The sequence below is a fragment of the Coccidioides immitis genome (genome assembly GCF_000149335.2).
Source record: "Coccidioides immitis RS genomic scaffold supercont3.1, whole genome shotgun sequence".
NCBI classification, from domain to species: domain Eukaryota; kingdom Fungi; phylum Ascomycota; class Eurotiomycetes; order Onygenales; family Onygenaceae; genus Coccidioides; species Coccidioides immitis.
In genome coordinates this window covers 7,207,078-7,233,474 of record NW_004504310.1, presented here as the reverse complement: position 1 = coordinate 7,233,474, position 26,397 = coordinate 7,207,078, and the positions used below count along the sequence as shown (strand labels likewise).

Genomic DNA, 26,397 nt, shown 5'->3' with positions numbered 1-26,397 from the left:
TAATCTATTAATTACAAGGCCTTAATACCTGCCTTTTGTCCGGATAATATTAATAAAGAAAAGGGAGCAATGAAATAACTTTCCTTTTTAGTACTTACAGAGGTATTCCGTTTGAATGTGATGCAGCTGTATCACATAAACAGAACCACCCATTCCGAAGGTACTATATACCGGGCCGGACAGATTAAAACATGACTACAGAGTAAACAATATTAAAAAAGAAAAGAATATCAAATACAGGAAAACACAAGAGGGAGACGCTGGGACACTTTATAAGTTATTGCTGTGTGTGGTATCAAGGCATCTAAAGAATGGGAAACAGCATATCTTTTTTTTTTTCTTTTTTTTTTTTTTTTTTTTAATGGAGAAAAGAATGACGCCGAAATCGTCTCATAACGGCTCTGTCAACAATTGGCTCGTAGATAGGGGGATCTCTTATCTTCATCGTACACTCGCTCACCAGGGGCACGTTCTTGCGTCCCGAACTTCCAGAGCCACAAGTCGGAGAACTTTGTCGGTATTTCGACGGGAAGTAGCCGTCGTCGGGGGCTCGCTATAAAGGTCAACGGCATTTCTTGCGCGGTTAAGTGCCAGAGCACCATCGGGGAAAAGAAATGGGCGATGTCAGCACTGACATGCATTACGCGCTTTTGCCCTTCGCGTTATGCACGTCGTTGGAGTTCGGGTTGAATGGGTGCTTAATTGTCAAGCACCAAATGTCAAGATAGTCGCAGATCGTCGTGATCACGTCGTACTAACGGCGTTTCTCCATCAGCCCATCCCTCCCTCAAAAAAAAATCATAGCAGGGTTCAGACAAGCGACAAGGAAAAAAAAAAAAAAATGCACTCACCACAAAGCTACCGTAAACACCTAATCCCAATCCCAAGCACCCGAACACAAAGGCGACCTGATTGGTGCTATCGCCAAGGTACCCAGGCCATGGCCAACCCATCTTCGGCGCCGCACTGTCGAAAACCGCGAAAAGAAGCGGGAACAAGAGCACATTCTGGTACGGAAATTCCGTTTTCACCAGGTGTGCGATGATCATGCGTCCGACAGAGTAGGCATTGATGACACCGACAAACAACGAGAAGGGGACAAGGTGATGGTTTAGAATTATCGGGTTCAAGTGCAAATACGAGATGATCAGCGTCCAAGCAGCAGCGACAGGGAGAAGGCCGAGCAGCGGCTGAAGGGTGCTCTGGCCGCGCTTCCGACGGACGTCAATGACATTCATAATACTCATGACGGTGCTGAATAGTAGGAGGAATCCACCGTAGATAAGGTACCATGAGGTGAATGGGAGGTTGTAGATATGATCGGGGATCAAGGCGATTTGAGGCACGCCCATCGTAGGCATCATAGGCTGGTGCCAGAAGCTGGCGCCCCCCTTGACAGCGGTGAAAATGTAAACAAGGCACAGAGTCAAAATGCCTTCGACTGGGCCGGAGATTATGCCCAGCGTTAAGACTTGGGTATAGTATTCATCCCATGTTTGAACGTAGAAGGTGAGTGCCGCTACAGGACCATTAGCAGGATATGCGTGGTAAAGGGTAAACTTTTAAAGAGAAAGCAGGCGAAACATACAGCCAAATAGAGCCAAAACAGTCGCCCAGGTCTGTCCTAGGTTCATAGCACCGGCAAACATAAGGACCTCTAGGGCGGTGTTGCACGCATCGACTCCTGCAGGGAAGGGGAAACGAAGAGATCCAGGGTCAGCTCCCGGTCACTTGAAAAAAGCAAGAACTGTTTAAGATTTACCATGGTCAAAGAGCTCTCCCAACGGTCCGCTCTGGCGTGTTCTCCGGCTATGTTCCGGTCAGCTCTAACAGTTCAAGGGAGGAAAGGGTTGGTAACGACTTGGCATGACCGTCCAAGCCTTGCCAACAGGGTAGTGAGTGAGATAAGGACGTACGCTTGGGTTCCATCGACAGCGTCGAAGGTCTGATACAAGAACAACCCGACAGCCCAGCTGAGATACACCCAAGGCGGACAATCGGTGTCCAAGCCGGGATTATACCAGAGCAGAGTGAGGAAATTGATGACCACAAACGAGAAACCAGTCAATGTGATCTGTTCAAAGAAACCGGGGTTAGTTTCTCACATCCAACCCACCCTATTTGAAAAAGCAAATGGAAGAAGAAGAAAAAGAAGACGAAGAAGAAGAAGAGAATATGTTAAGTATAGCTCCCGAAAAAATCGCACCCACTTACAAGATTCGGCCTAAGCACGGTTTGCATTAAAAAAAACCAACAGCAACTTCGTTAGAACTTTTTGTGCACTTTTCTCATCACATCACAAACCCAAGCCTTGACGAGACGTCGGCGAACCCCCCTGTCTCTATGGATGCTTGGTATACAAGGGGAAATGGTTATTATGGACAGCTGTGGTGCACTCACGCCATTGACATCGGGAAACACTTGATCACCACATGTGTATAGAAGGGCTTCATGATATAGCGCGAGACCAGGGACCTGTCCACGCCGGAGTACTTATACTGGCGCAGGGCCTCGAGGTCCCATTGTCGAATATACACCATGGCGAGCGGGTAGACAAGGATGCCTTTTTTCTTTTTTTTTTTTTGGTTGTTGTCCCCTAGATAGAAGCGATAGAATAGAGGTACCCTCTGGAAGAGGGGAGTTACGATTTTGTCCCGGACGAGAAAAGTACCGGGAGTCTGGTGGTGCGTTCGGCTTGGCTATTTATTGTGATAGAAGAGACATACGAGACTCTTGTTGGTTGGGGTGGAAGCAGAATTATGGATGGAGGGAGGATTTAAAAGCAGAAGAGGAGGAAGAGGAGGAAGAGGGGGGGATCTATGCCGGTGCTTTGCATGGGGAGAGAGGAGCTTGGGACTCTTTAACTAAGGAGTTATTGATGAAGAATAAGGGTCAGCGCTGCGGATGGTGGTGGTTAACCTAATGGCTGCCCCTCTCTCTAGGTCGATGATGCCGGTGATCTCGCAGAGTCTCTCCTGATTGTCTCTCATTATTCTCGCATCGCCAACCTTTTTTTTTTTCTTGTATTTTTTTTTTTTTTTTTTGCTTGTGAACACGCCAGAAACGTTGAATTCCCCGACGGCGCGCTCTCATTGGCTGGCTCCGGGGCTCGGTTGAACCTTCCTTCCGCCAAGTCTTTCTTGCCAGGAACAGCATTGGGGGGGGGAAAAGAAAAAAGGTGCAAAATTCAATTCCGTCAACAAACAACCATATTCAGGCACAGATATGGAGATAAATAAAGAACCCTTGATGTGTTTTTGGGCAGTTGCTATGTAAGGTAAATGTACTATGCTATGCAGGCAGGCTCATGGTGGTTATTGTCTGGTTCTAGAAAGAGCCCACGCCTGTAATTGTTTACACAACAAGATGGAACTTATGAAAGGGGAAAGCGACTCTGTCTCTCTCTCTGTCTCTCGGCCAGAATGCGCCGAACCAGGACAGAACGAGCCGCCCGCCGGGAAACCACCCCTGGAGCCGCCCCGCCGGCCGTGGCCTTTTCGCTGTGGCTTTTGTAAGTTGCTTTGCTGTCACTTTCTTTGCCCTTTCGAATCGCTGGCCTGCTGCTACTTTCCCGTCGCCGAATCCTCGCAAATTTCCGCTCATTGGGAGGAAAAAAAAAAAAAAAAAAAAAAGGGAAAAAAAAGTCCGCTCGTTCCCACCAACCGCCACTGTCCTCCTAACCATATGACGTCAGTGCCGTGTCTGGCCAGCTGCGTAGTAGAAATAATATCCCGCTCACAAAATAGATGCCCCCCCGTAAAGATGTTTTATCCGAGAGAAGCGCCGGGAATATGCTGGGCTTGTTGTCATCATTACCCCACCGGGCTCCACGGCATGGGGATGAGGATACGGCTCTTCATCGTCTGGATCAGCGGAACCGTCTTGTGCACCGTGTCGGCCCAGCCCTCGATGTTCCAGGACTCCTCGCGTCTCTTCTTGCGCTCCTCGAGGTCCGCAAACTGCCACAGGTGGTGCACGGTGTTGAGATCGCCAATCTGCACAAACCAGGCTCCAACTCCCTCCATCACCACACGTCTGGCCGCCAGGCCCTTTCTCCAGTGGCTTTCCCACTCCAACAGGTTGCCCGGATGCAGGGTGTAGGAGCGAAGCTCAAAGATGCCGCCGAGGCGACGGGGTGGAGTGGTCGGCCAGAAGGAGAATTCTTGCATCAATGATGTGTTCTTGCTCTCGATCAGGGACTTCAGGTGACGATCGAACTTGGGGAAATCGGGGTGCTTCGAAATGTTATGGAGCGATCCATGGTATCCAGTGTAGCGCTGATATTCCCAAATATGAACTAGAAGAGGGAGGGGAAAAAAGTAGTTAACAACATAATTTCAGCAAAAGAAGGGATGCAAGGGATGTAGCAACAATGTGCCCTCGGAGGGGAAAACATCATACCAAAGGTATCGTTATCTCCGACCTGGGTGCGCCAGCTTCCAACGAGGTTCACACGGTTGGCTTCGAGAGCCGCCATCTTGGGGTACCATTCTCCCACCAATTCGACGTACTCGTCGACCTTGTCTGGTTTGACCTTATGGAAAACGATCGAGTGAACGTACTTGCCGCGAGCGAGAACTTCGGAGAACGACCTCTCGATGTCTCTGTCGAGCTGCTGGCCCTCTTTGGTTCCGTAGATGAGGCTGGAGAGCGGGCCGCGCTTCGTGGTCTGGCTGTTGAGCTCCGATTGGCGTCTTTCTCCTAGAATCCGGTGAGTGGAAAGTGAGCCCAAGGCCTGGCCATCCAAATGATCGGCAGCATCGATGACAGGGCGGGTGGCCGATCCGCTTGCGTCGCCCGTGGGCCGAGCAACGGAAGCAGAGGAACCCGTGGAGGCAGAGGAGGAGGAGGAGGAAGAAGAAGAAGAAACGGAACTATCAACCGACTGACTCTCTTGCTCTAGCTTTTTCTTCCGTGCGGCTTCGAGATTCTCACGGAATTCCTTCTGACGCTGATTGAATGTAGCAGCATTGTCTGGGGTGATGTCTCTGATGGACGGGGCCTTGAGACGAACAGAGGAGGTAGCAAAGGTGCGGGAGAGAAGTGAGGGGGAGATGCTGGGCCGAAGACGCGTTGCCAGCATGGTGGGTTGCGTGGTCTGTTGATTGGGGTCGTGTGCAGGGTTGAGAGAGATATGAGACGGAAGGAGAGGATGCAGACGGATTCAACAAACAAGTGCAAATCAAAGAATATGCTAGCACGGAAAGGCTGAAGAATGAATACAAATAGGAAAGAAAAGGATATTGAACACAAAAAAGAAGAAGAGAAGGAGGTGGAGGAGGAGGAGGGAGACGGAAAACAACCGCTGGAGGCAAAGGTGAGGTTTGGGGGAGAGAGTGCAAGGATGCGGGACAGCAGAACTAGGCCAGTTTGACGACGGGCCAGGAACCAGCTAGCAGCGACAGTGACACATGCGACTATAGAAGTGAGGGGCAAAGGACAGGCAAGGTACTGTTCATGTAGCGTGAAGAAACAGGGGAGCGGACAAAAGGGTGCTTTGGATTTCAGGCGGTTTCAACCTGGGATGACAAGGGTTTTGGGGGGTGGGTGTTTGTGAGTTGAACGGGTGTGAAGGGGAGCCCAATGCTACTACAGACAATTGGAACAGCAGAGAGGAACAAGCGAGAAATACAGATCGATTGCAGGAGAGAAAAGGAGCGGAGAGCGTGGTCAATCGGCAGCAAGATGGTTAAGCGTTTACCCAAGCCGCTTGAGGAGAGCTACTTTGGCAGTACATCGAGGGAAGCGGAGAGGCTGCAGGGAAGCAGGCAGAGAGTTCGGGAGTGAGAGCGTTCGAGTTAAGTAAGTTGGTTAGGTAACTATCAAGGGCGAGGTACCTACGGAGTTCCCCCGTCGAAGAGGGAGACCAAGCCACACGCTTCCCCGACGGGAAATGCGGGGAAACTTTCTCACTATGTACATTAACCACACGGGCAAGCCTCAGTACGGAGTACTGCAAATCTCAGCGTAAAAGCCGCGCCATCCCGCTTTCGGCCAATACGACACGTGATTCAAAGGGCTTACCTAACTATGACGTAGTTGAGGCCACTGCTGAATCACGTGATTGAGTCCGAGTTACCTAGTTAGGTCTCGGCCGGTCGGTGAGTTTTGGTGGGCGATATTGGGGCTTGTCGACAACCCTGATGCTTTGATCTCTGATCTCACGACGCATCTGCACCGCTTGGGGCGCCCTGCTCATTAGATAGAGCTGCTGGAACCAATAGCCGACTCGTCCCGACTGTTAATTCAGCGGTAGCAAGATGGCCTCTCACAATCCTCCTCTCAGCTACGAACCCTCTGCCACCACCACCCACCCTCGCTACTCCACCACCCTCCCTCCAGAAGTTGTCTCCTGCCTCAAGAACTCCAGATTCGTACGGAACCCCAGCTCCCTTTGGCCACGTCAACTCCTCCCAGCATGGGCCACGACTAACCAGTACTCCCACCACATAGCTCCATCTCGCAACATGCGACAACCTCACCCCGCACATCTCCCTAATGTCCTATACCTACCTCCCCAGCACCCCTTTCTCCGCCCAACCAACCATCATCATGACCACCAACCCTTCCTCTAAAAAGACCATCAACCTCCTCTCCAACCCGCGCGTCTCCCTGCTCGTCCACGACTGGGTCTCCCACCGCCCACCCACCCGCACCCGCGACCCAGCCCGCGAGGGCTCCCCACCCCCGGCAGCCACCCAGTCCAGCCTCGCGACCCTCCTCCTGAACATCAACACCAGCGCCATGAGCAGCATCAGCACCACTATCACCGGCACCGCACGCTTCCTCGAGGCAGGCAGCGAGGAGGAGAAGTGGTGCAAGGAGCGGCACCTGGAGAATAACACGTTCGCCTCGGACTCGTCGGAGATGGGGATCTTCGGTCGTCCCGCAGAGGGCGGCTGTGTTGGTGGTGATGAGGCTGGTCAGGATGTGGATGTTCCCGTCGTGGAGGATGATGTGAGGGTTGTGATTGTCCAGGTGAAGGAGGGTCGCATTGCTGATTGGAAAGGTGGGGTGCGTGATTGGGTCGTGGTGTCGGAGGATGAGGAGCGCCAGATAAGAGAAGGACAGCTGCAGCCTAATGGAATATGGTCATCGTGAGATAAGACCTGGGAAGTGGCTCCGCTCAGGCGTTTCTTCCCGCAAGAACAAAAAGCAAAAAAAAAAAAAAAAAAAAAATAAGGGACCATTGAAAAACGTTCCAGCCATCCCGAAGTTCGGGAGCTTGCCTGATGCAAACGAGCCAAGGATGATTTGGCGCTCTCGAAAAAAAGAAAAGGCCTCTGGTCCAAAAACTCCTCGATGTCTTACTATATTTACCATCTAGTATCGAGTGGAATGCTGCGCCATGTATCTGATAATTTCTGCAGCTCGTCTTTCGAAAATCAAAATTTTGATGACACGAAACACCAATAGCTGCCGTCGTATGCATACATACCGGTGCTCTTTAAGTGGCTGAAAGATTCAGATACGTACTAATGGCATATCCCGAAGGGCGACTCGGAAACGGGGCTGTAGAGATGAGATGTGCCAATGACATTACATCCTTAACAATATAGATTCTAAGCTAGCCGGAATTGCAAACAGACATCACTTAACGAACACATTGAGAATACCGAAGAATCTGATTAAAAATAGCAAGGAAGGAATGGATGAAGTGCAAAAAGTTACGCGAGGTCTCAAGAAAAGAACTTATCATACGAGTCATTGTGGTGTGAAATAGGAGAAATAGCCCGAGAGGAGGTGTCAAACCGAAAGTAAGAGCGCAGCGTAATCACTGTTTAGCGATGCATGTAGAAAACCATAAAATGTAGTCAAATGTAGTGGAAGTACGAGTTGGCATATGAAGAAGTGTAAAAAAAAAAAAAGGGGGGGGGAAGGACCGGAGTCACAGCTAGGCGAACGTGCTGCAGCGACGATTTGACAACGGGGTCCTGTAGAACGCCTAGTCGCCAAACTTTAAAAAGGAGTTAAACATGGAAAACGGTCGCTGGCATGGAGGAATGAAAGCAAATGTCGTGTCACATTATGGGTTACGCCGCTTGTCGAGAGTTGTGCGGCACCGCCATGTCACTGGTGTGGCTATTTGTATTCTTTGGTATAGTCCCACTGCGATGGCTGGAAATCCGGGTTCTGAAAATGGGCCTGGTTATGCTGAGAGCTACAAAATCAAACTTCGTCAGTAAACAGTGGCATGAAGGGATACCAAGAAACCCCACGATTGTACCAGATGCGCTAGAGAGTGGAGATTCGGTCACTTACTTTCGGAAAGGGACGGAGCTCAAGGGAATAGTATTCATTGGTTCACGGACCAAGGGATTCATCCGGATTGGCAGCTCGTTGGATCTATCAGGGGGAGGTGGCAAGGGACTGGCCGGCACGCCAGGCAAAAGTTGCTGCTCAAATGGCGGTGGAGGGCTGAAAGCCATGGGTGGATGGAATGCAGGGCCCGAACGTAGGGGTAGATAATGCGATATGTGAGGTGGTGGTGGATGTGTGCAAGTGTGTGTATCAAGAGTGAGAGAAGGAATTGCCATTAGGTACGGATTGAAGTCGAATTGCAACCCGTTCCCACACCAAGGAGCGCATGTGTATGCCAATCCGACCTGGTAGTTGACTGGGATGTCGGAGTGCGAACCCAAAAGCCCCTGGTATAGAAGATCGTAGTGGCCCCTAAGGGGTTGTGCATTAGATTAGGTCAAGGGGGGGAGGGGACAGCGGCACTCACGGTCGATAAAGTAATCTGATAGTAGCAAGGCTAGGCTGATTAGGAGTGAGTAGATGGAAATTGACCTCATTGCCGCTGCTCCGATCTAGGTAGGCAATCTGGACGGCAAAGCCTGAATCGGCGATGACGCCATCCACTAAGCCTTGGAGGCCAATCTCGTCGATTTCCGTTCTCACAGTCTCGATTGCCTTTGCACAGTAATTGTCCAGGGGCTCAGAAAGAAACGACTGATACCTTTCGTGATTCAGTCGCATCCAAGCGCTTGTCATCAACTAAGATAAATATCCAAGTCAGCAGCGAGTAGGGAGAGCATATCCCATCGGGGAAAACGAACCCTGAAATGCTGGATTATAGAGGTTGAATTATATTCCAAATTAAACTCGTCCAGAAGAAACGTGTCGTCATAATTACCGGTCTCAATGGCCTTCGAGACCTTTGCGAGGAGGTCCATAGTTGCGTCAACGAACATCTCATAGAGGTCCTCCTGATGGCCGACGGAGTTCAATAAGTTGTTGAAACTTTTGATTCTGGCGGTTTCTTGAGCGACTTTGTTCAAGTCACGCAAATGGAAGAGATTTTCGAAATAGCCAAAGGCGATAGCTAGTTCAAACGTCAGCCTTAAGAGCTTTTCGTAGGAAGTATATCACTTGTTCCATACCTCTCCAGCCGCAATTGCCATCCCCTTTCATAATTCGATAGAATGAATGCGTCGCGGCAAGGGCCTATCTCTCAGTTAGATTCCTAGGTTAAGCATTTCAGTCTCCAGACCTGCAGACGTACAGAGGTCTTCGCGACATAGATCGGATGTCCCTGCGCGTACTCGCTAACAATTGCATCCGTCGATTGTTTTGGGCCGACGAGAGGACCCTAACTGGCGTTAGCAATGGAGCTCCTACTAGCATACATAGATAAATCGGGGTCCTACTTGTATATCCGGTTCATACTCGTTGGAGAGTTTCTGGAACCGCTCCATATCGTCGGGAGGGAGGGAATTCATGATGAAGGTCGGGTCCGGGTCCTCGATGTAATGCGGATAGACCAAAGGCGGATGAACTTCTGCGAGCGTCCTGGGGAAGACTTCGTATTCTTGTAAGCTCAGATAGACGAGGGGATAGTCCACCAAGGGGTAAAAGTAGGGATGGAAGAGGTTGCTGTTGTCGAAGATAGGGTACATGTTGGTGAACGTCATTGCTGCTTCTGACCAAACACAAAGTAGCGACGAGCGACAACGGCACACGATTATTTCACAGACGGGGTATCAGACGAGGGCTACAACTGTAGACTTGTAGATCGAGGAAGAGGGAAAGCAATCGCTTGAAGGCCTTAAAGGGGAGGGGAGGCGAGGATTGAAATAGGCGATTTGAAGGCGTGCTGGACAAAGACGAAAAGCAGAGAGCGCTGGCGGGCAGTGTCAAGAATGAAATGGAATACGTACTTTTCTCCCTTCCAAACAGGCTATTTATCAATAATGGATGTGACCGCAGCAGACGCAAGCTTGACGCTATAGGAATTCCGTGTCTCTAATGCCGTAACCCGTTGTTGTCGCTGTTGCCCGTCTGCAAGTTGCAATCATGACCACAGCAGCATCTTCTGGGAAGTGATCGGAGGGATTATCCACGGGTAACGGCGTTGTAACTGTGCAAACGAGCAGTTCCGGAAAAGAAATACAGTATTATCGATCAAATCAACCGGATGACCGCAGTTGCCTGGGACGTTGCACGTCTCGAGGCCGATCGAGCAATCTTGTGGTCGGGTTTTGTGGGCTTACGGAGAAAGGAGTTCCAAAGTTCTCGACGGAGCGAAAACGACGACAGCCTCACCTCCCATCCACAAACATTGCTTTTCCTCTTCGACAGAGGCGAAAGCCCGCCAAGAGGGGGGAAAAGAGCTAGGACCGGTGACTTCACCTGTTTGTCCAGGCCAGCGGGTCGGCAACAGAGCACAAAGCCAACATCATCTGCGCTCTGATTGCTCGGTGCATGCAGGAAGAACGAGGGGCGGCGGGTTTGGAGAGGAGTTAGCGGGATCAGTCCCGTCTTCCCCCTCAGCAGCTCCAGCCTGCTGCTGGTACAATTTTCCAGCCTATCGATAACACCCCTTCCATACGGCTCTCGAGAGCTAATGCGCCTTCGGGTCCAATGGGAAAGAGAAACAAGTCTCAGCCCCTGAACACCAATCGCGAGCCTTGTCTGGCAGCAAACGGCCGCTATGCGGAAGCTTGATACGCGCAACAGGCACTTCGACGGGAAAACATTCGCCAAAATCCCTCGCCGCGAACCAAAACAAAATAATTTTGTGACGCGGGCGCCTGCAATGACTTCCACAGCATGCATACCAGAGTGCTGCCAGTGTTACGCCTCTTACGTTGTACTGCTTACCCAGCTGCCTCTACTCTTTTAGAGCCGGCGGTGAAGGATAAGGGTGTACTACGTATGGAGTGATACATTTTGATATCCCTCCCTGCCCACCAAGTTCCAGGACCCAAAAATACTTCCTATGATTTCACGGGTAGCTACATGAGTGGTTCTTCTATCAGCTGATTGAGGGAGACTAAATGAAATACCTCTGCGCATAGGCAACATGACAATACGTGAAAGACAGGCGAGCAGCCAATGCTGTACCCCATTTCATCAGATGTTATGGTGGTTTCACTGGATAATGCAAGGATAGTAAGAGGAGCACGCACGCTGTTGGTCCCAATACGGGGGAGAACTACAGTTACCATACAGAGTACTCCGTACTTTGTCACAAGATACTCAGCATCCTAGCCATTCCCTGCATTTTTTTTGGCTCATCGAAGCAAAAAAAGCAGGGTACCGATATCGAGAATCCTCCGTCTTGTTCGTTGTTGCCGTAAGGGGGTCCAAGTCCGCTCGCTGATGGGCCTTTCAACCTTGAAACCCCTTTCGCGTTTTCTGGGCGTCTACGGAGGAGTAAGCGCTGGCTTCCCTGCTCAATCCTTGTCGATGCCTGGATCCGAGCTATTTTCCTACGCCACATCAACACAGCTGGAAAATACATGCGATTGTGGGGTGATGCCCATGTTCGAGTGTCCGCTTTGCGGTCCACTGGTTGGTGGCTACGATATCCATGAAATTCGTCACTACCAGGCATTTCTATCTACCACACTCTGGCGTGTGAGGCTCGCGGCTCTCGATATCAATGAAGTCAGGAATTTCCTGCCTGTCTCATTACGTGCAAGCCCCATCTCTACCATGGTTTTGCGAACACATGGAATGCAATGGTATTCAGGTCGTGGGGCGGGGAGGAACATCAAAGGACCACCATGATCAATAATGCAGAGTATTATTCGAGCAATTCCCTCCCAAGGTTTAGTTTCTGAAACTTTTCGCTTCCGGTTGCGCTGGATTGACCTTTTCTTCTTTTTTCTTTTTCTTTATACAGCGGACCATAGGAATCCTGACTTGACAGGTTACAGCATACTCAACAAGGCTTGTTGAAGAGCGGACATGATACAGTTTCTCCGTACGGAGTACTCCGTGAACTGTTACTTTTAGGTGCGTACCCAATGTAATTGCTTTCCCTCGCTTTGCTGTCCAGATACATTCTAAACCGTCTATCCCACCAACCCTGCAGCTGCAAACGTTCCACCCACCGTATGGCACATCACCATTACTGCGCATACTCCGTACAAGTCCTATGGTTGCTTTGCCATGTTGGACGACGTACTCGTATTTCCCTCTGAGCTTTGGAGCAAACCAGATTGACAGCGCAGTCTTTAACCGGGCAACGCCGCCCATTGGAGCGCAAGATTCCGGTGTCCAGTTGTTTCTGGGTGTCAACGCCGCTAACAATTGATATTAGGGCTGATTGGCGTACACAGGATCATCTTTTGGGTTTTTATTGGGTTGTGAGTCAAACCTGTTTGCTCCATTCTACAGACATTTGACTTTTGTGGTTACCATCTGCAAGAGCCGAGAGGAGGTTGTCCACAAGCATGCACCATCCGCATCGCTTGATCCACCGCCCTCGGTGACCTTTCTCATTTGGATATCCGACAATTTGTCGATTACCGATCCACTGCCTACCTGCCTCTCTTGAATCTTCATTTCAAATCCCTTCCTCCCGCGCTCGAATATACAAATTGGTTTGTACCACGACTTTTGGTCACACAGCCACTGAAGCCTGGGCAGCCGATATGATTGTTCAGCTCGGCAATCAAACGGTCGGAAACGAACTTCAAGACCGCGCCGTATGCTTATTACCAAATGATGTTGCCCGGTTTCTCTGTAACACTTGGCCCGCGTAGCCAGGCGGAACGAGACAATGCATCCGATATCATTATCTCTTCAGATCAACTTACGCAGCGTAAACGAGCCTGGCTACAATTTATATGAATGGCAGGAAATACACGAGTACAATTGACAATGCTTGGTTGATCCCTTGTGATGGTCTATTAACATTTAACCGCGTGCATTCATACATACGAGAACCTGCCTTGAAAGCGGTAGCGGGACGGGCCAAAGCAGTACAGTGTTACACAACATGAGAAACCTCTGACAGAGTGATCAACTAGTACTCCTGCCTAGCTACTGACAGGTAGTGCACTCTGACAATGCTAATACCAACTTTCCCATCAAGGCAACATACCAATTTGTTAAAAGTGGAAATCAAGTGCTAATTTACGGAGTATGATTATTCATGTCATGCGATGCCTCCACCCGTGCATACATATGCATGTGTTCCTCGGGTTTCAAGTCCAAACTCCAAAAGGGGATGCTACCCACGCAGATATGGAGTACGGAGTATGCTGTAACAATTTGACGTCTTAATGCAAACCTGGGCGTCATGCAGCTGAAACAGAACAGCAAACGGGGAAAAAAAAAATCTTTGTTCAAACAAAAGGAAATACTTCCATACAGATAGTGAATTCTCCTTTGACAAGTCCTCCAATTGGGAGAAAATGAGATGTTTGTCTTCTCTCTTTCTCTCTCCCTCTTTCCTGGTCATGCGGCTTTGTTTTCTCGTCCAGCGGTCTCTGTATTTGCTTTCAGATTACAAAAAAGGGATGGTCACATGGAAATGGCGTAAAATCGGACACAGCATCATGTTTAGTGCTGTTTGCTTTTGATATGCAGGCTTGTATTTACTGTCATGAGTGTATTGTGATTGCTGCGGGTGAGTGAAACTTCACAGGGGAAAGATTGCAGAAAATTCTTGTGATATAGTCACCTCAAGAAATCCGATTAGATGTACAGCAGGGTATACTGTACACCATGTCATTGTGTAAAACTACTCCGTACGCAAAAATTCATCCCATGGCCCTTGTATCACTATCACGGGATTGGACCATTATGTCGTTTCTCGTTTTCCCGCTCGCTGCTTCAATATACGTGTGTTGTGCTACTCTAACCTAGCTACAGGTCGAGGCAACCATATTCCCAAGAAATTATTGGGATGATGGTACGGAGTATCTGCCGCCGGAAGGATTTGATCAACTTGAATACAACATTTCAAAAGAAAAAATCCGCTCAGATAAAGAGTTCCGAGACAGTCAAGCCAATCGAAGTGTTTGCCACACTATGAGAGAGCACGAAATGCAGCGGAATGTTCGGCGCAGCAAATGGCGTCCGGAGAGTTTACGTACATGCATGCGGCGTCCATTGATGTAACACACTCATTTTAAGCGGTGGCACTGGTGCGCAAGCCGCCGGAAACCCGCCAGGAACAGGAAAACAGGGTGACCCAAGGTTTTGTGTAAGACAGAAAACATGGGATGAGGTGGGTGGATTCGATCGCCCCAGGCTGTGTGCATTGTACAACTTGGTTCTCGACGGGCTTTGAAGGGTGAGGCCCCTCACCTGATTGTTGTGCGGGTAGCTGGAAGTATTCCAATTTGACATAGAGCAAATGCTGAGTGACCGATGTTCGTACCATTCTGGAGGAAAAACTTCCCCCTCAGAAGAGAAAGATACGTATGAGGGGAAATGAAAAGAAAGAAGGGGAGGCTGGCGAAGCTGCATGACCAAAATTACGTTTGCATCGCATAGTGCATACTGCATGCATGTTGTAAAGGTTCCGCAGTGTCGACTTGTCAAAGAGGTAAATCAGGGTTTTGTCAGGGCCTATCGATGCGCCTTCTTTGTAGGCTTCCCCTTGGCGTGCTTCGGGTGACCTTGTTGCGGTCCCCTCCCAAGGCTCCGTAATGACCCAAGATGTGATCCGCCATGGCCCATCCCGAGGCTCGCCCCGCCCGTAAGGGAGCCGAGCATGCGCCCACTTTCGTCAGCCCTAAACCCGTCACCTTGACTTAGGACAGTATTCCATAACTTATTCAGTTCGCCCATCCACATGTCGACAGCAGCCAGTCTCTCGGAGTCGTGCCATCCTCCAATTGTCACAATGCCGGTTAGTTCGTCGATTTTCGCATCTTGTAGCTTACCGTCTAGGATAAGGTAGGAGAGGATATCTTGAACTTCGGGAACGGAGATTCTAAGTTGTTTTGATACGAAAGCAAGGGAGAAGCGGGTATATGGGGCAATTAGCTTGAGGACGGCCTTCGTGCGCATAGTCCGGCTGACTTCGTCGATGTTTTCGGCAATGAAGGGATCGGCGAGCAAGTCTTGGTTCTTTTTTAGGATGTCTTCGTAGGCGAGGATGTCGTCTCGTTGAAAAGCATCGACGAGGTCCGTCATAGCAGATATTCGGGGGTCATTTTTGTAGGGCTTCGTTTCTTGGGAATCGAAAGGGTTGATGTCGGATTTCATTAACATAGTAGTTAGAACGAGGTATTTCAGAACCTGTATTCGTTGCATAGACCCGGCTTCATCGTAGTTCCGAAAAGATTCGAAGAAGTCGCTTTGAGCTTCCTTCCAGTTTTCCTCACTCATGTGCATCTTGCCTCCGCATTCACGGATAATGCCCATGATTTTAGGGTGTGGCACCGCAGACCGGACCTTCAGAGCTTTCTGATACAGAGCTTTCAACCGCTTGTTGTTCTTGGTATTCGCGTACATTTGTATCTCTAGGGCGTAAACTTCCAACGAGTAAGTTCCCTTCGCGGGATCATCTGTTCCATCAGGTCGCTGACATGCCTTGTGCAGCTCCCGAACTTTCTTGCTTAGTTGTCCGTATTCTTTCCGATCTAGCCATAGCCTTGCCAGCTTGATATTCGTTTTTAACCAAAGTCGCTCATTGTTTGTGCTCTGGAAAGAATTCAACGTCAAAGAATAGAACTTCTCCATGCAGTGGTAGGCTTTCTCGTCTTCGGCGCCCTTTTCGATGTAGTCCAGCATATTATTGATTGACTTTTCAGAATAATTCCTCGTGACGGCCGATTTGACATATGTGAGGAGTTCTTGATAATGCTCAACAGCCTAAATGAGAAATTGTGAGTTCCATTGTTTCCGTAATCGTGCACCCCTTACAGGTATGTACTCACATCGTCATACCGACCCAGCTTAAATTCCAGTTTTATTGCTTGTTTTAGTCCTTTAAACCCCCTGCTCGGTTATCAGCGCCTGTCCAGCAGGCTATGAAAACATAGCATACCAATCGCCTTTGTCTTGCTCTAACAACGGGACGCCCAGGAACTCTTCAATCGCCTCCTCGGGATTTTCTCCTTTTATTTGTTTTGCATTGTAATATTTGTTCTCAATTCCAATGTCGCCGAGCTCATCGTCGTCAGCGTCTTCATATTCAAAGTCGTACCTATCGGTTCCCCGTTAGCAGTGGTATCGTCAAAGCTCATTGTGAGGGTAAGGCGCACTCTTCCTGATCCGACTCTTGCATAAAATCGTCATCAGACATCTTGGAAATACAGCAATGGCCCTTCTCAAGTCAAAAATTGGAGCGTTGGTCTCGTGTTTGTCCAGAGAGTAGCGATATAGGCTCGCTGATTGAGTACTGATCGCGCTGAACCTCCCTGGTAATGACATGAGATGGACGGGAGGGGAGCTTGGCACGCTAAACCTTAAATAAGTTAGCGCGAATCTAAGTAGTTAGCCACACTCTCCCGCGTTACTAAGCAATTTGCGGCTGGAAAGATAACCCGCCACCATTAAATCCATCGCGCTTCTGCGTCCTTCGACGCCAAACGAACCCCCAAGCCGGCAAAAGCATCGTCAAAATGGGTGGTGATCTCAATTTGAAGAAGAGCTGGAATCCGGTTCTGCTTAAGAACCAGGAGCGAGTATGGGTGGAACAGAAGAAAGCGCTCGAAGAGCGCAAACGCATTGACCAAATGATGAGAGAGCGGGCAGAAGAGCGACAGATACAAGAATTAGAAGAGATGCAAGAAGCTGCGGGTGGGAAGAAGCGATTGAATCGGGTTGACTGGATGTACTCTGGCCCCGCTGCTGGTCAGGCCGGGACAACAGAGGAGATGGAGGGCTATTTGCTTGGAAAGCGCCGGATCGATGGTTTGATTAAAGGGAACGACAACTCGAAGCTGGAGAAGTCATCCGGAGAGAGCTCCTTTATGGCTGTGCAGAATGCAAATAACGCGAAGGATATCGCTGCAAAGATTCGGGAGGATCCTATGCTGGCTATCAAAAAGCAGGAACAGGCAGCATACGAAGCTATGATGAATGACCCCACGCGACGGCGGGAGCTACTGAAGGCTGCAGGGATTGAGTCGCGCGAAAAGAGAAGTTCCGATAGGGACCGAAAGCATCGAAGACATCGTCATCGAGATGATGAAGATCGCCATTCGAGGCACCGATCGAGAAGATTCGATGAAGATGAGCGCCGTGGCAGGCATCGCCACCGACACTGGCACGCGGAAAGCCGCTCGCGATCTAGATCCAGAAGCGTCAGACCTCTGGGTAGGTCTCGCCGATCTCCGTCTCCTTATCGAAAGCGTCGATCATATTCCCCACGGGCTCAAGAGACCCGGTCCTACTATAGATCAAGGGATGGGCCATCCTATCCAAATAGGGAGAACCACTACGATTCCCGACGACCTTCTCCTCCAAGACGACGGGAAGACACAGGTGAAAGACATCGTCAATCTACAGATGATGAAGACAGAGCAGCTCGGCTGGCTGCCATGCAACAAAATGCGGAAGAGCTTGATCACGCACGAGCTTCACGCCTGAGCGCTGCTGAAGCACGTGAAAATGCGCAGCGTGAAGCGGAGGAGGCTGCTCGGGCAGAATCCAGTAAATACGGCGGAAAGGGAGCATTTGTCAACGGACTCAACCGTCGCGCTGGAGATATTGATCTGGCGGATAGACTGCGCCGGGGAAGACGAGATATAGAGAAAGAACAGGAGGCATATTAATGTGGGATTTTATTACTAACGACGGTGTCTTAAGGTCGGAGTGTTATTCATGTGGTGGCATCTCGGAAATGTGGTGTTAGGGGCGTTTTCGGCTTCTGGGTACCTGCATCTAATATCCCGTCTGAGTTTCATTTTTACCAAGAGGATGTACTATATGGTTATAGTGAAGCAAGGATTTGATTATCATGACTTGTTTGCTAGCATTTGTGAACACAGAACGGCGTAGCGCTGCTGTGCCTTTTTCATTTCGAATCAAACGGTGAGCGTTGACCATCAATAGCCCGAAATTCCTCTCCAGCACACCGACTGTCGGTCCCCTGTCTTCGCTTATCAGGCCCGGGCTGTTTTTCCAAAGATCGATGGTATAGATTCAGGCAATAACCTGATCAAAACCTGCATAGGTAGCGAGCGCTTCCCCTCGGATTGACAGGCCACCCCTGGAAGAATTTCTTTTTTTTTTTTTTTAACGACGATAATTGTATGAAAATATTATCTGGCCGAACAAATTGACAAGAAGAGCTGCACTCTCAGCCCTCTCCACCGGTAGCCCACGTCTGTCCGGTTTAGCCTCCCGGGTGATGTATGTAACATGGCGATGCCGTTGGACAACTCACCATGCTAAATAAATAGAAGGCCGAAGGTGGCTGTACAATGAGAGAGTCCTCGCTGATCTGCCAAGTGATTTATCTATATAGGAGACGAAGAGGATGCAATCGTCGAAAGCCTGATTGTTGCTCTCATGACGTGAAGCGAAAAGCATCTGCTGGTATTTAGATAATAGTGTCACTTGAGTGAGCGTTCCTCGATTCTCCGCCGACACTGTGACTTTCTCCTCCCACCTCGCACACCCTGCCAGTCACGTCTTTGCTTCTTTTCCTTCGTCTCTTCTTCTTCACACTTCTTCCTATCCTTAACATTTTCATTTTCGATTCATCTCTCCATACCTTATTCCTTACCTCTGGAAGCCTTCCGGTGCTCCGCGCCAACCTTAGTGACAGCCAACCCCTGTGGTGCCGAACAGTAAACTATCAGAGCAAATACCCTTGAAGCCCGCCGAAACGACACATCCGCAGTGGGTTCATCAGGCCTCCTGGTGTGGATCATAGCCGATTTCTTGCACCCCGCTATCCGAATCGTCTTGTCTCCCCGACCCTGTCGCCCGTACCGATTATTTAAATATTCATTGGAAAGTCCGTGTTTCAGGATGCCTGGTTTCAGTTTATGCGGGCGGGAAAAGGTGATCCAGCGGAAGCTCGTGCTCTTGTTAGTCGAGAACAATTCCCTCATTTCCGTTTTCCTTCTCCCCGGGAGCTGCGCGCATGGGATAGTTGTTGGTGCCTGGCTGCCTTGCGCTGACGGTTGGAATAAACGGCTGTAGGGGCGATGGCGCTTGTGGCAAAACGTCGCTTCTGAACGTGTTTACGAGGGGGTAAGATTCTATGATCCTTTTGCTCGCGACTGTTCCATTTCTCTTCGGGTTACATGGGGACCTTGAAACACTGATTTTACGTTAGGTTCTTCCCAACTGTCTAGTAAGATCTTTTCCTATCCAGGCATCAATCGGAAGCCAGGTTAACAAGTTTTCCTTTTCCGTGCTGCTTCAGCGAGCCAACTGTGTTTGGTTCGTCTAAACCCCTTCCCGCTGCTCCTCCACTGGGCTTCTTTGCTGACGTACAGTTTAGAGAATTATGTTCACGGTATGACGTCCATCCTCCCGTAAGATGCCGCAGATTGAGACCGACGTTGATTGTTTTGCTTAGATATTTTTGTCGACGGAATTCAATTGGAATTGTCCCTGTGGGACACTGCGGGACAGGAAGAATTTGACCGTTTGCGTGCCCTTTCTTATGATGACACCCACGTCATAATGCTCTGCTTTAGTGTGAGATGCAGCCCGCGAGTCTGGCCTGTTACCTCATGATGTCAGTGGCTAATCGGGCTCGTTGTTAAACAGGTTGATAGCCCGAACTCCTTAGAGAATGTCCAGTCGAAATGGATCTCAGAAATCGCCGAAAACTGCCCCGGCGCAAAAATCGTTCTTGTTGCCTTGAAGTGTGATCTTCGAGAAGAGCTCAACGAGAAGGACAACACAGAAGACACCCCAGAACCCCGAAACGTGGTCACGTATGCCCAGGGCCTCGAAGTCGCCAAACGTATCGGAGCATTACGATATTTGGGTATGGGCTTATATATTGACGTCTGGTTTCTATCTACTGACCTTGGTTAGAATGCTCTGCGATGAGAAACCGTGGTGTAAACGAGGCCTTTACGGAAGCATCCAGAGTTGCAATTACCGTCCGTCCTGCCAAATCAGACAACGGTCCTAAATGTGTGATTCAGTGAATCACTGCACTGAGCTGAAAAGCTCCATATCGCTGCTTATTTCTTTTATCATTCCTTTCGTTCGATCCGCAGAATTTGTCGCCTGCGCCTCGCCCTCATTTTGCAACATACGACTTTTTATTTCTACGGTGGCCAAATTCTTGACGTATTGGGTTGCATTGGCTATTTTTCTTTTCTTTTCTTTTTCTTTCGAGCATACAAGCTGCACATTACCCCCTTGGAGGCTCCTGAATTCCTAATTTACCCTTTAGTGGCCTTCTGGCGTTTTACTTCGACAGTCGACTATTGTATATACCCTTTTTGTCGACTGTATCTTTGACGATTTTCCTTGGTCGAAGCTTGCGAATTTATTAGTATCTGACGCTCCTATGTGAAATTTCGCTGCTGGCGATGAACCGTGCAATGGCGTGTGCAATGAAGAGATCTTTTTCTGTCAACGATGAGTTTATCTTTTTTTTAATCGCTCATCTGTTCCCTTGGAGCCGACATTCATGCATCTTTCTCTCTGACACTATGAAGATGTATTATAAAGCCGTCGTATGCTCTATGAATTTCCTTTTACGTTCCCAGTCAATTTGTTTCCGCTCGCAGTGGCCTGTTGACCCTTTTTTTTTTTTCTGGCTCTTTTGGTGAAATGGGCTGTCAAGATCGAACCATACCTTTTTAGTCAAGGGTATCCTTTTCTTCTATTTTATATACCTGGTCTATCTTTGGGCCTAACCCTCCACTTGCGGTCCCTTCGTTCACCCTTCTAACGAACGCCTGCACAAAGCTCTCTGCGACCTCGCTTAATCCTCCTTTCACCTGTGCTCCTTGACCTTCAAGGCTTGCGGCATCTCTTCCTTCCAACCCACAAGCTACAATCTGTCGAAGAAACCACATAGGTTCCTCAGTGACATTCAGCCCAACCCCATAACTGCTAACGAACCTCCGCAAATGCACACCTACCGCCGCGATCTTTCTCGGCGCCGCGTCATCATCCGCCGTATCGACCCCCGTCGCGTTAGATGGCCGGACCCAAACCCCCGGATCATCGCTCAGGAGCCCCTTGATACCGTAGCCGGCCAGAACATCCAACACCGTCTCTTCCAGGAGCCGGATATGTGCTCTCGGCCCGATTCGTAGCCTGCGTAGATCTAGAATCGTATATGCGACTAGCTGTCCTGGTCCGTGATAGGTGGTCTGACCTCCTCGTAGCGTGGCATGGTATTCTGCGATCGGTGGGGAGGCGGTGAGAATGTGCCGGATGGGTTCTAGGGGTGTGGGCAGCCAGGGGCCCTTGGAGCTAGGTTGGGGGCGGTTTGGGTCAGGGGAAGGGGGAAGATCGCGTCTGCCGGTGGTGTAGACCGGGTGAGGCGTGAACGTGAGGATAGTCGGATCCGGGGATGGAAGGGTGGATGGGGAGTGGGAGAGTTTTTTGTGTGCGAGGAGGCGGGATACGAGGAGCTGCTGGAGGCGAGAGGCGTGCGTGAAGGATACGAGGCCCGGGAGGTGGAGGTGAGCGAGACGCATTGTCTGGAAGCTTTTTGAGCTGTCTCCAGGGCGTCAGAGAGAGTGTAGCGTTCGCTGAGGCTGCCGGTGGAGCGGAAGGAAGCTTGCTGTCAACGATCCGCTGGTCAGGACATGATGCTGCGGGAAATGAATACTCAATTATTGAGGCTCGGACGGTTAGGGGACGTCTCGTCTCTAGCATGATAACTCAAGTAATAGCGTAATTGAATGCCATTTCATCCTATATCGATCTGGGTAGAAAATTTGGTGGTTGGAAATGTGAGACGATCTCGGTTGCGTCACTTTGCACCTCGCCGCCCGCTTCGAGACTCGCCCGCGTCGGGAACCTTCGCCTGCTGCGCCATGGGACTGAGCCAACTCAAAGCGCGTCTGTTTACGATAATCCGACGGTCAAATAACCCCACACAGCAGCAGGCGCCCTCTTTTCTCTTGAGGATCTCTGCTGTGGCGCTGGCCATGTAGACGAAATGCAAGTCTGATCGAGCGTTGAGGCCCTGGTTGAGATGAACGGACTAACCTTCGACTACTACAGGGTCGAGCTCTCTGTTCCCATCCGCCTGCGAAGGGCCATTCTTCTGAACGATGCCTTTCTCGTGAAGCGGATTGTGAGGAATAATCCTGAGTATCTAGAGAACCCGGACTACGATGATAAGAGCAACACGTCCTTGCACCTTGCTGCCATCCTTGGCCATCTTGATATCATCGTGAGTCCCAGCTACGTATACTACTGTTAACAACAAAATTCCAGCCTCTAACTCTGTTCCCTCTTTTTATATAGAAATTCCTCGTCGACTTCGGGCATGACTTGTGCAACCCAGACTCCTCTCAACTCGGCTTCAACTCAACTCCCGGAATAAGTCTCAACACCGACTCCTCCACCCCTCTCCATCTGGCTGCTGCCAACGCCCACGCCGACTGTGTCGACTTTCTCTGCAGCACTTTCCCCCAGACCATAGATCGCCAGGATAAAAATGGAGCTACGCCCTTAATGCTGGCAGCTCGGGCCTCCAATCCGAGCAACACACCGCAGAGTACGACTGTCGTGCCTCCAAAGCAGAGACCACGTGCTACGTCGAATCCTACATCTGCGGAAGACACGAGGACCGTGGCTATATTGCTGGAGTATGGCGCTGATGTCACTCTGGCAGATAACGCCGGGAATACTGCATTGCATTACGCGAGTGCCTGGGGGAATTTGAAAGCGTTTAGGTTGCTTGTGCAGTGGAATGCACCGCCGCTGGTGAAAAATAACGCAGGAAGTGTACCGGCAGATTACGCGCTGACTGGTCAGGCGGCTATATACTGTAGGGGCCTCATTGCGGAGTTTGGGAGGCACAGGCTGGAGGAAGAGGAGCAAGAAGGGGAGGAAGATCGAGAACGCCAGCATGCACAGCAACAGCAGCAGACGTCGACGAAGTTGAGTTTGAAGGTCAAAGCCAGTGAGCTAGGCCAGTTTACGAATGAAGCGAGAATATCGCCAATTTCTCCAAACGAGACGAGGTTGATGGAGGCTTGGAAACGGGCCTCAAGCAGCCCAAGGAGACAGCCCATGAGCGCCGGAGGGGTGCGCTTAGTTAATGACGATACCGATCGAGACGACGATACCCCTTCAACTGTCTTCAAAGTGAACCTGCCAATGGTGGACGCGGCGACGAATGGGGATTACGAGAGCGATTGATCCGCCATCTGTCACGGTCATGAACGCCCACGAGAACGTGCCGTTCAGAGCGTCTTTATTTATCTACCATGGATACGGAGCGATTCTTTTGAATAAATTTGGCGATAACTCCGCATGGCGCTCCTCTCCGTTAATTCGTCCATCCCTATCCTCGTCTGCGACAGGCTAGAGTGACATATTGGGCATTATAGGCCTCACTTTCTGAAAGGAAGATTAGCACGTCGGAGCGGCTATTTCATTACTATATACCTTACGAGGTTCTCTCGGTTTCTTCGGCACTTATCCTGTCAGTGCCTACCATTAAAAATTTTCACCGACACAATACGCCCACAATATTTAGAGCCCTGAATACATGAACGACTTAGGAAGTATCTTCGAATCCAGACCATCCAGGCCTGACCGAGCTCTCCCAGTGTCTAAACCCCTGTAATTCCCGGCCGGGGAAGGGGTTCCCCCAATTATTTAACGAAGATGGTTGTTCCTTGGACATAAATCACAGTCACATAGTCTGGTTCAGAGCAGTGATATCTTTTGTTCTCTCTCCTTGTATGTAACACTTATATATACAAAACCATGCATAAACTAGAACTCCTGACACTAAGTACGCCATGCCGGTTTTTCTCCCATAAGGAGTCCTTCCAGGTTTAATAATACATGGGTTTTGTACAGGCAAGTCACAGCACAACAGACAGGAGTATCTGCTGGCTTTTAAGAAAAAGGCGCAGCACTGGAAACAAGACAGACACATAGAGGGATAATAATAGGAAATAGGGGCACGGTGTAATAATATGAAAGCTAATCAGACAGCCAACCAGGAAGAGAGACCCATAGAAGTAAGTCTGACTTACAGACCAAGAGGTAGCAAATGGGAGAGCCGTAGTTATCAAAAACAAACAAAACAAGTATGCAGAATACAAAGTCTAGCAATACCAATCCGTGAGAAGCCATCGATAGAGGGCTAAACAACAAGATAGTCCTAAAGATGGAAGTATGAAGATCTAGACAAATTTTGGGTTGCTTTTTTCTTCTCCAAATCTATTTTTCCACTTGTGCGGATTATACAATAATCAAACTCGAGGGGACTCTGGCTCGCTTTCATCAACACGATGGTAGATTCGGCCGTAAAACTCCGAGGATGACATAGGTGGATAAGACTGCCGGTTTACTTTCTTCTGGTCATAACCTTTTCACACATATCGATCAAGCCACGTTTCGCCTCGCTGTCTGGGAAGATGCTGATAGCTTCCACAGCCTTGTCTGCGTACTCTTGGGCCAGGGCGCGAGTTTGTTCAAGGCCATCAGACTGGGCGACAATTTGGCGAGCCTATTGAGTTTGGTACGAAAAGGATTAGCTCCAGTTTATTCAGGGTGACGGTAGAAAAAGGTTCTGGAAGCATAATACTCTAGAAAGAGCTCTGGGGGACAGGCCACGCGTGCCATATGGGATGGAAGCTGGGAAATGAATGTTTTACTCACCAATTGAACATCTCCTTCATGACAGAATTTCCGTCCTACCAGTGCACCAAGCTCGGGATGCGATCTCCAAGCAAACAACAATGGAGCAGTGGCGAGACCGAGCTCCAAATCTGCGCCAGCCGGCTTACCTAGCTCTTCGCCACTAATCGTGTAGTCCAGCATATCGTCCACCAACTGGAATGCCAGGCCCAAATTCCTTCCGTAGGTATACGCAGCCTCCACAACCTCAGGCGCGGTCTGTCCCAAGAGCGCAGCCGCACGGCAGGATTTACTAATCAGACTAGCAGATTTGAGATATGTCTTCTGCAGGTAATAAGCGATGATGTCCTCAGTCCATGCCGGATTTCTCTCATCCTGCGCCGTGTTTTTCAGCTGCATGAATTCGCCTTCCACCAGATTGGCGATCACAGTGGCCAACAGTTCGGTAACCTCAGGATCTCTCAGTCTCGCCAAAGCCACAGAGGCACGGCCAAGCAAGAAATCACCGGCTAACACGGCCATCTTGTTTCCGAACTCGAGATTCGCGGACGCAACCGACCGACGTGTAACTGCATTGTCAATAACATCATCGTGCAAAAGGGACGCAGTATGAATCAGCTCTGTGATTTCCGCCAATCTCCGCTGAGAAGGCAAAATATTCACATCGCCCTCCGCAAAAGAATACGCCGTTTCATTTCCCGTCATCGGCGCCGTCAAGAGGTTATAATCCGGATTCGTGTCGGCAAGGATTGCTGGCGAACTGATCGAGGCATTGATTCCCTCCGTGTTCAAGATCTGTCTGTCCTGCGGGCTCCGCGGCGTCAACGCCGTCGCCTGCGACATCAACAGCACCAGCAACGGGCGTACTTGCTTTCCTTCGCTGCGAGCATAGTACTTGGCGACTCTGTCAAGGAGCGGGTGTCCGGAGCCAAGGAGCTGGCGGATGTTCTTCTTGAGGAATTTCAACTCCTTGGCGACCATACGCAGTGGGTCGACAGATATCTCTGGAATTCCAGCAGTCGCTGGCGGAGGTTTGGTGGGGAGGGTTTTGGAGATGATGTTTTGTGCGGTGGATACGGCTGCGGAGAGGATTGACTGCTGATTTTTTCGACGAGACGGGTGGTAGCTGCGATATGTAAAGGAGAGCGTCGGAGGGACGTAGGCGAATCTTTTTCGAGTATGCAGTAGGCATTGGGAGCATATCGAAGAAGTTGGCCGGGAAGATGTGGAAGCTGATACGAGGCCTCTCCAGGCTCGGAGGCCTGATCGAGCTTTCATGACGGAGGGGGCGTCAGTGAATTGGACAGGAGAATGCGCATATAGTACAGATAACGAAACAAGGTCTCTTTTCTCTAGAGAAGTATCCTGAAACCGGGTTGTGGGTAGGACCCGGGGAGTTGCTTGGAAGAGTGTTGGAAGTTGAGAAAGTAACTTTTT

The 26,397-nt window shown here is 49.8% G+C and overlaps 11 protein-coding genes across 12 annotated transcripts; 4 read left to right on the top strand and 7 right to left on the bottom strand.

Annotated features, from left to right (window-relative positions):
- Window positions 1-146: 146 nt before the first annotated feature.
- Window positions 147-2,839, bottom strand: CIMG_00474 (aminoalcoholphosphotransferase). Its single transcript, XM_001246702.2, has 7 exons — window positions 2,401-2,839; window positions 2,215-2,224; window positions 1,917-2,074; window positions 1,763-1,809; window positions 1,589-1,684; window positions 852-1,519; window positions 147-754 (listed from the first exon to the last, which is right to left on the bottom strand). Exons 1-7 carry the CDS (start codon window positions 2,538-2,540, stop codon window positions 641-643), a joined length of 1,233 nt encoding a protein of 410 aa, XP_001246703.1. The 5' UTR covers window positions 2,541-2,839; the 3' UTR covers window positions 147-640.
- Window positions 2,840-3,812: 973 nt separating this feature from the next.
- On the bottom strand, window positions 3,813-5,083 carry CIMG_00475 (nipsnap family protein; the record flags this gene model as incomplete). Its single annotated transcript, XM_001246703.1, has 2 exons — window positions 3,813-4,297; window positions 4,402-5,083. 2 exons carry the CDS (start codon window positions 5,081-5,083, stop codon window positions 3,813-3,815), a joined length of 1,167 nt encoding a protein of 388 aa, XP_001246704.1.
- A 1,096-nt stretch (window positions 5,084-6,179) lies between these two features.
- On the top strand, window positions 6,180-7,185 carry CIMG_10557 (pyridoxamine phosphate oxidase). Its single transcript, XM_001246704.2, has 2 exons — window positions 6,180-6,374; window positions 6,454-7,185. Exons 1-2 carry the CDS (start codon window positions 6,261-6,263, stop codon window positions 7,099-7,101), a joined length of 762 nt encoding a protein of 253 aa, XP_001246705.2. The 5' UTR covers window positions 6,180-6,260; the 3' UTR covers window positions 7,102-7,185.
- A 397-nt stretch (window positions 7,186-7,582) lies between these two features.
- CIMG_00477 (ubiquitin thioesterase OTUB1) lies at window positions 7,583-10,701 on the bottom strand. Its single transcript, XM_001246705.2, has 8 exons — window positions 10,164-10,701; window positions 9,654-9,795; window positions 9,509-9,595; window positions 9,387-9,450; window positions 9,063-9,328; window positions 8,729-9,000; window positions 8,263-8,673; window positions 7,583-8,161 (listed from the first exon to the last, which is right to left on the bottom strand). Exons 2-8 carry the CDS (start codon window positions 9,723-9,725, stop codon window positions 8,083-8,085), a joined length of 1,251 nt encoding a protein of 416 aa, XP_001246706.2. The 5' UTR covers window positions 9,726-9,795; window positions 10,164-10,701; the 3' UTR covers window positions 7,583-8,082.
- Window positions 10,408-12,798, bottom strand: CIMG_00478 (uncharacterized protein; the record flags this gene model as incomplete). Its single annotated transcript, XM_001246706.2, has 7 exons — window positions 10,408-10,945; window positions 11,107-11,222; window positions 11,415-11,492; window positions 11,546-11,848; window positions 11,943-12,067; window positions 12,255-12,536; window positions 12,633-12,798. 7 exons carry the CDS (start codon window positions 12,796-12,798, stop codon window positions 10,408-10,410), a joined length of 1,608 nt encoding a protein of 535 aa, XP_001246707.2.
- Window positions 12,799-14,184: 1,386 nt separating this feature from the next.
- CIMG_00479 (COP9 signalosome complex subunit 2) lies at window positions 14,185-16,498 on the bottom strand (the record flags this gene model as incomplete). The annotated part of the gene is made up of 4 exons (XM_001246707.2): window positions 14,185-16,065; window positions 16,131-16,191; window positions 16,241-16,399; window positions 16,458-16,498. The coding sequence occupies 4 exons, from the start codon at window positions 16,496-16,498 to the stop codon at window positions 14,815-14,817; spliced, it is 1,512 nt and encodes a 503-aa protein (XP_001246708.1). The 3' UTR covers window positions 14,185-14,814.
- A 293-nt stretch (window positions 16,499-16,791) lies between these two features.
- On the top strand, window positions 16,792-18,208 carry CIMG_00480 (U2-type spliceosomal complex subunit CWC25). Its single transcript, XM_001246708.2, has one exon. The coding sequence runs from the start codon at window positions 16,818-16,820 to the stop codon at window positions 17,970-17,972; it is 1,155 nt and encodes a 384-aa protein (XP_001246709.1). The 5' UTR covers window positions 16,792-16,817; the 3' UTR covers window positions 17,973-18,208.
- A 624-nt stretch (window positions 18,209-18,832) lies between these two features.
- On the top strand, window positions 18,833-21,107 carry CIMG_00481. Of its 2 annotated transcripts, none has more exons than XM_004445876.1 (8): window positions 18,833-19,235; window positions 19,351-19,401; window positions 19,487-19,504; window positions 19,577-19,593; window positions 19,655-19,669; window positions 19,733-19,801; window positions 19,949-20,149; window positions 20,200-21,107. In XM_004445876.1, the coding sequence occupies exons 1-8, from the start codon at window positions 19,177-19,179 to the stop codon at window positions 20,313-20,315; spliced, it is 546 nt and encodes a 181-aa protein (XP_004445933.1). In that variant the 5' UTR covers window positions 18,833-19,176; the 3' UTR covers window positions 20,316-21,107. The 2 variants fall into 2 exon arrangements, with proteins under 2 accessions (XP_004445933.1, XP_004445934.1); XM_004445877.1 differs by having other exon boundaries at window positions 19,733-19,854; window positions 19,927-20,149.
- CIMG_00482 (lipoyl(octanoyl) transferase) lies at window positions 20,879-22,070 on the bottom strand. The gene has a single exon (XM_001246710.2). It carries the CDS (start codon window positions 21,825-21,827, stop codon window positions 20,979-20,981), a length of 849 nt encoding a protein of 282 aa, XP_001246711.1. The 5' UTR covers window positions 21,828-22,070; the 3' UTR covers window positions 20,879-20,978.
- A 99-nt stretch (window positions 22,071-22,169) lies between these two features.
- On the top strand, window positions 22,170-24,114 carry CIMG_00483 (uncharacterized protein; the record flags this gene model as incomplete). Its single annotated transcript, XM_001246711.2, has 3 exons — window positions 22,170-22,285; window positions 22,360-22,531; window positions 22,606-24,114. The coding sequence occupies 3 exons, from the start codon at window positions 22,170-22,172 to the stop codon at window positions 23,503-23,505; spliced, it is 1,188 nt and encodes a 395-aa protein (XP_001246712.2). The 3' UTR covers window positions 23,506-24,114.
- On the bottom strand, window positions 23,813-26,359 carry CIMG_00484 (hexaprenyl pyrophosphate synthetase Coq1). The gene is made up of 2 exons (XM_001246712.2): window positions 24,982-26,359; window positions 23,813-24,829 (listed from the first exon to the last, which is right to left on the bottom strand). Exons 1-2 carry the CDS (start codon window positions 26,236-26,238, stop codon window positions 24,668-24,670), a joined length of 1,419 nt encoding a protein of 472 aa, XP_001246713.1. The 5' UTR covers window positions 26,239-26,359; the 3' UTR covers window positions 23,813-24,667.
- Between the last annotated feature and the right edge of the window lie 38 nt (window positions 26,360-26,397).

Bases quoted from the DNA above. Each gene is read 5' to 3' on its own strand.
- CIMG_00474 (XM_001246702.2), bottom strand. From the start codon at position 2,540: ATGGTGTATATTCGACAATGGGACCTCGAGGCCCTGCGCCAGTATAAG. The intron at 1,685-1,762 runs GTAAATCTTAAA...CCTTCCCTGCAG, and splicing joins GGGAGAGCTCTTTGACCATG to GAGTCGATGCGTGCAACACC. The intron at 1,520-1,588 runs GTATGTTTCGCC...ATGGTCCTGTAG, and splicing joins TGTTTTGGCTCTATTTGGCT to CGGCACTCACCTTCTACGTT.
- CIMG_10557 (XM_001246704.2), top strand. From the start codon at position 6,261: ATGGCCTCTCACAATCCTCCTCTCAGCTACGAACCCTCTGCCACCACC. The intron at 6,375-6,453 runs GTACGGAACCCC...CCCACCACATAG, and splicing joins GCCTCAAGAACTCCAGATTC to CTCCATCTCGCAACATGCGA.
- CIMG_00477 (XM_001246705.2), bottom strand. From the start codon at position 9,725: ATGAATTCCCTCCCTCCCGACGATATGGAGCGGTTCCAGAAACTCTCC. The intron at 9,329-9,386 runs GTATGGAACAAG...CGTTTGAACTAG, and splicing joins TGGCAATTGCGGCTGGAGAG to CTATCGCCTTTGGCTATTTC. The intron at 8,674-8,728 runs GTGAGTGCCGCT...ACAACCCCTTAG, and splicing joins ATCAGATTACTTTATCGACC to GGGCCACTACGATCTTCTAT.
- CIMG_00480 (XM_001246708.2), top strand. From the start codon at position 16,818: ATGGGTGGTGATCTCAATTTGAAGAAGAGCTGGAATCCGGTTCTGCTT.
- CIMG_00481 (XM_004445877.1), top strand. From the start codon at position 19,177: ATGCCTGGTTTCAGTTTATGCGGGCGGGAAAAGGTGATCCAGCGGAAG. The intron at 19,236-19,350 runs GTTAGTCGAGAA...AAACGGCTGTAG, and splicing joins CAGCGGAAGCTCGTGCTCTT to GGGCGATGGCGCTTGTGGCA. The intron at 19,855-19,926 runs GTGAGATGCAGC...GTTGTTAAACAG, and splicing joins TCATAATGCTCTGCTTTAGT to GTTGATAGCCCGAACTCCTT.
- CIMG_00482 (XM_001246710.2), bottom strand. From the start codon at position 21,827: ATGCGTCTCGCTCACCTCCACCTCCCGGGCCTCGTATCCTTCACGCAC.
- CIMG_00484 (XM_001246712.2), bottom strand. From the start codon at position 26,238: ATGAAAGCTCGATCAGGCCTCCGAGCCTGGAGAGGCCTCGTATCAGCT. The intron at 24,830-24,981 runs GTGAGTAAAACA...CAAACTCAATAG, and splicing joins ATGAAGGAGATGTTCAATTG to GCTCGCCAAATTGTCGCCCA.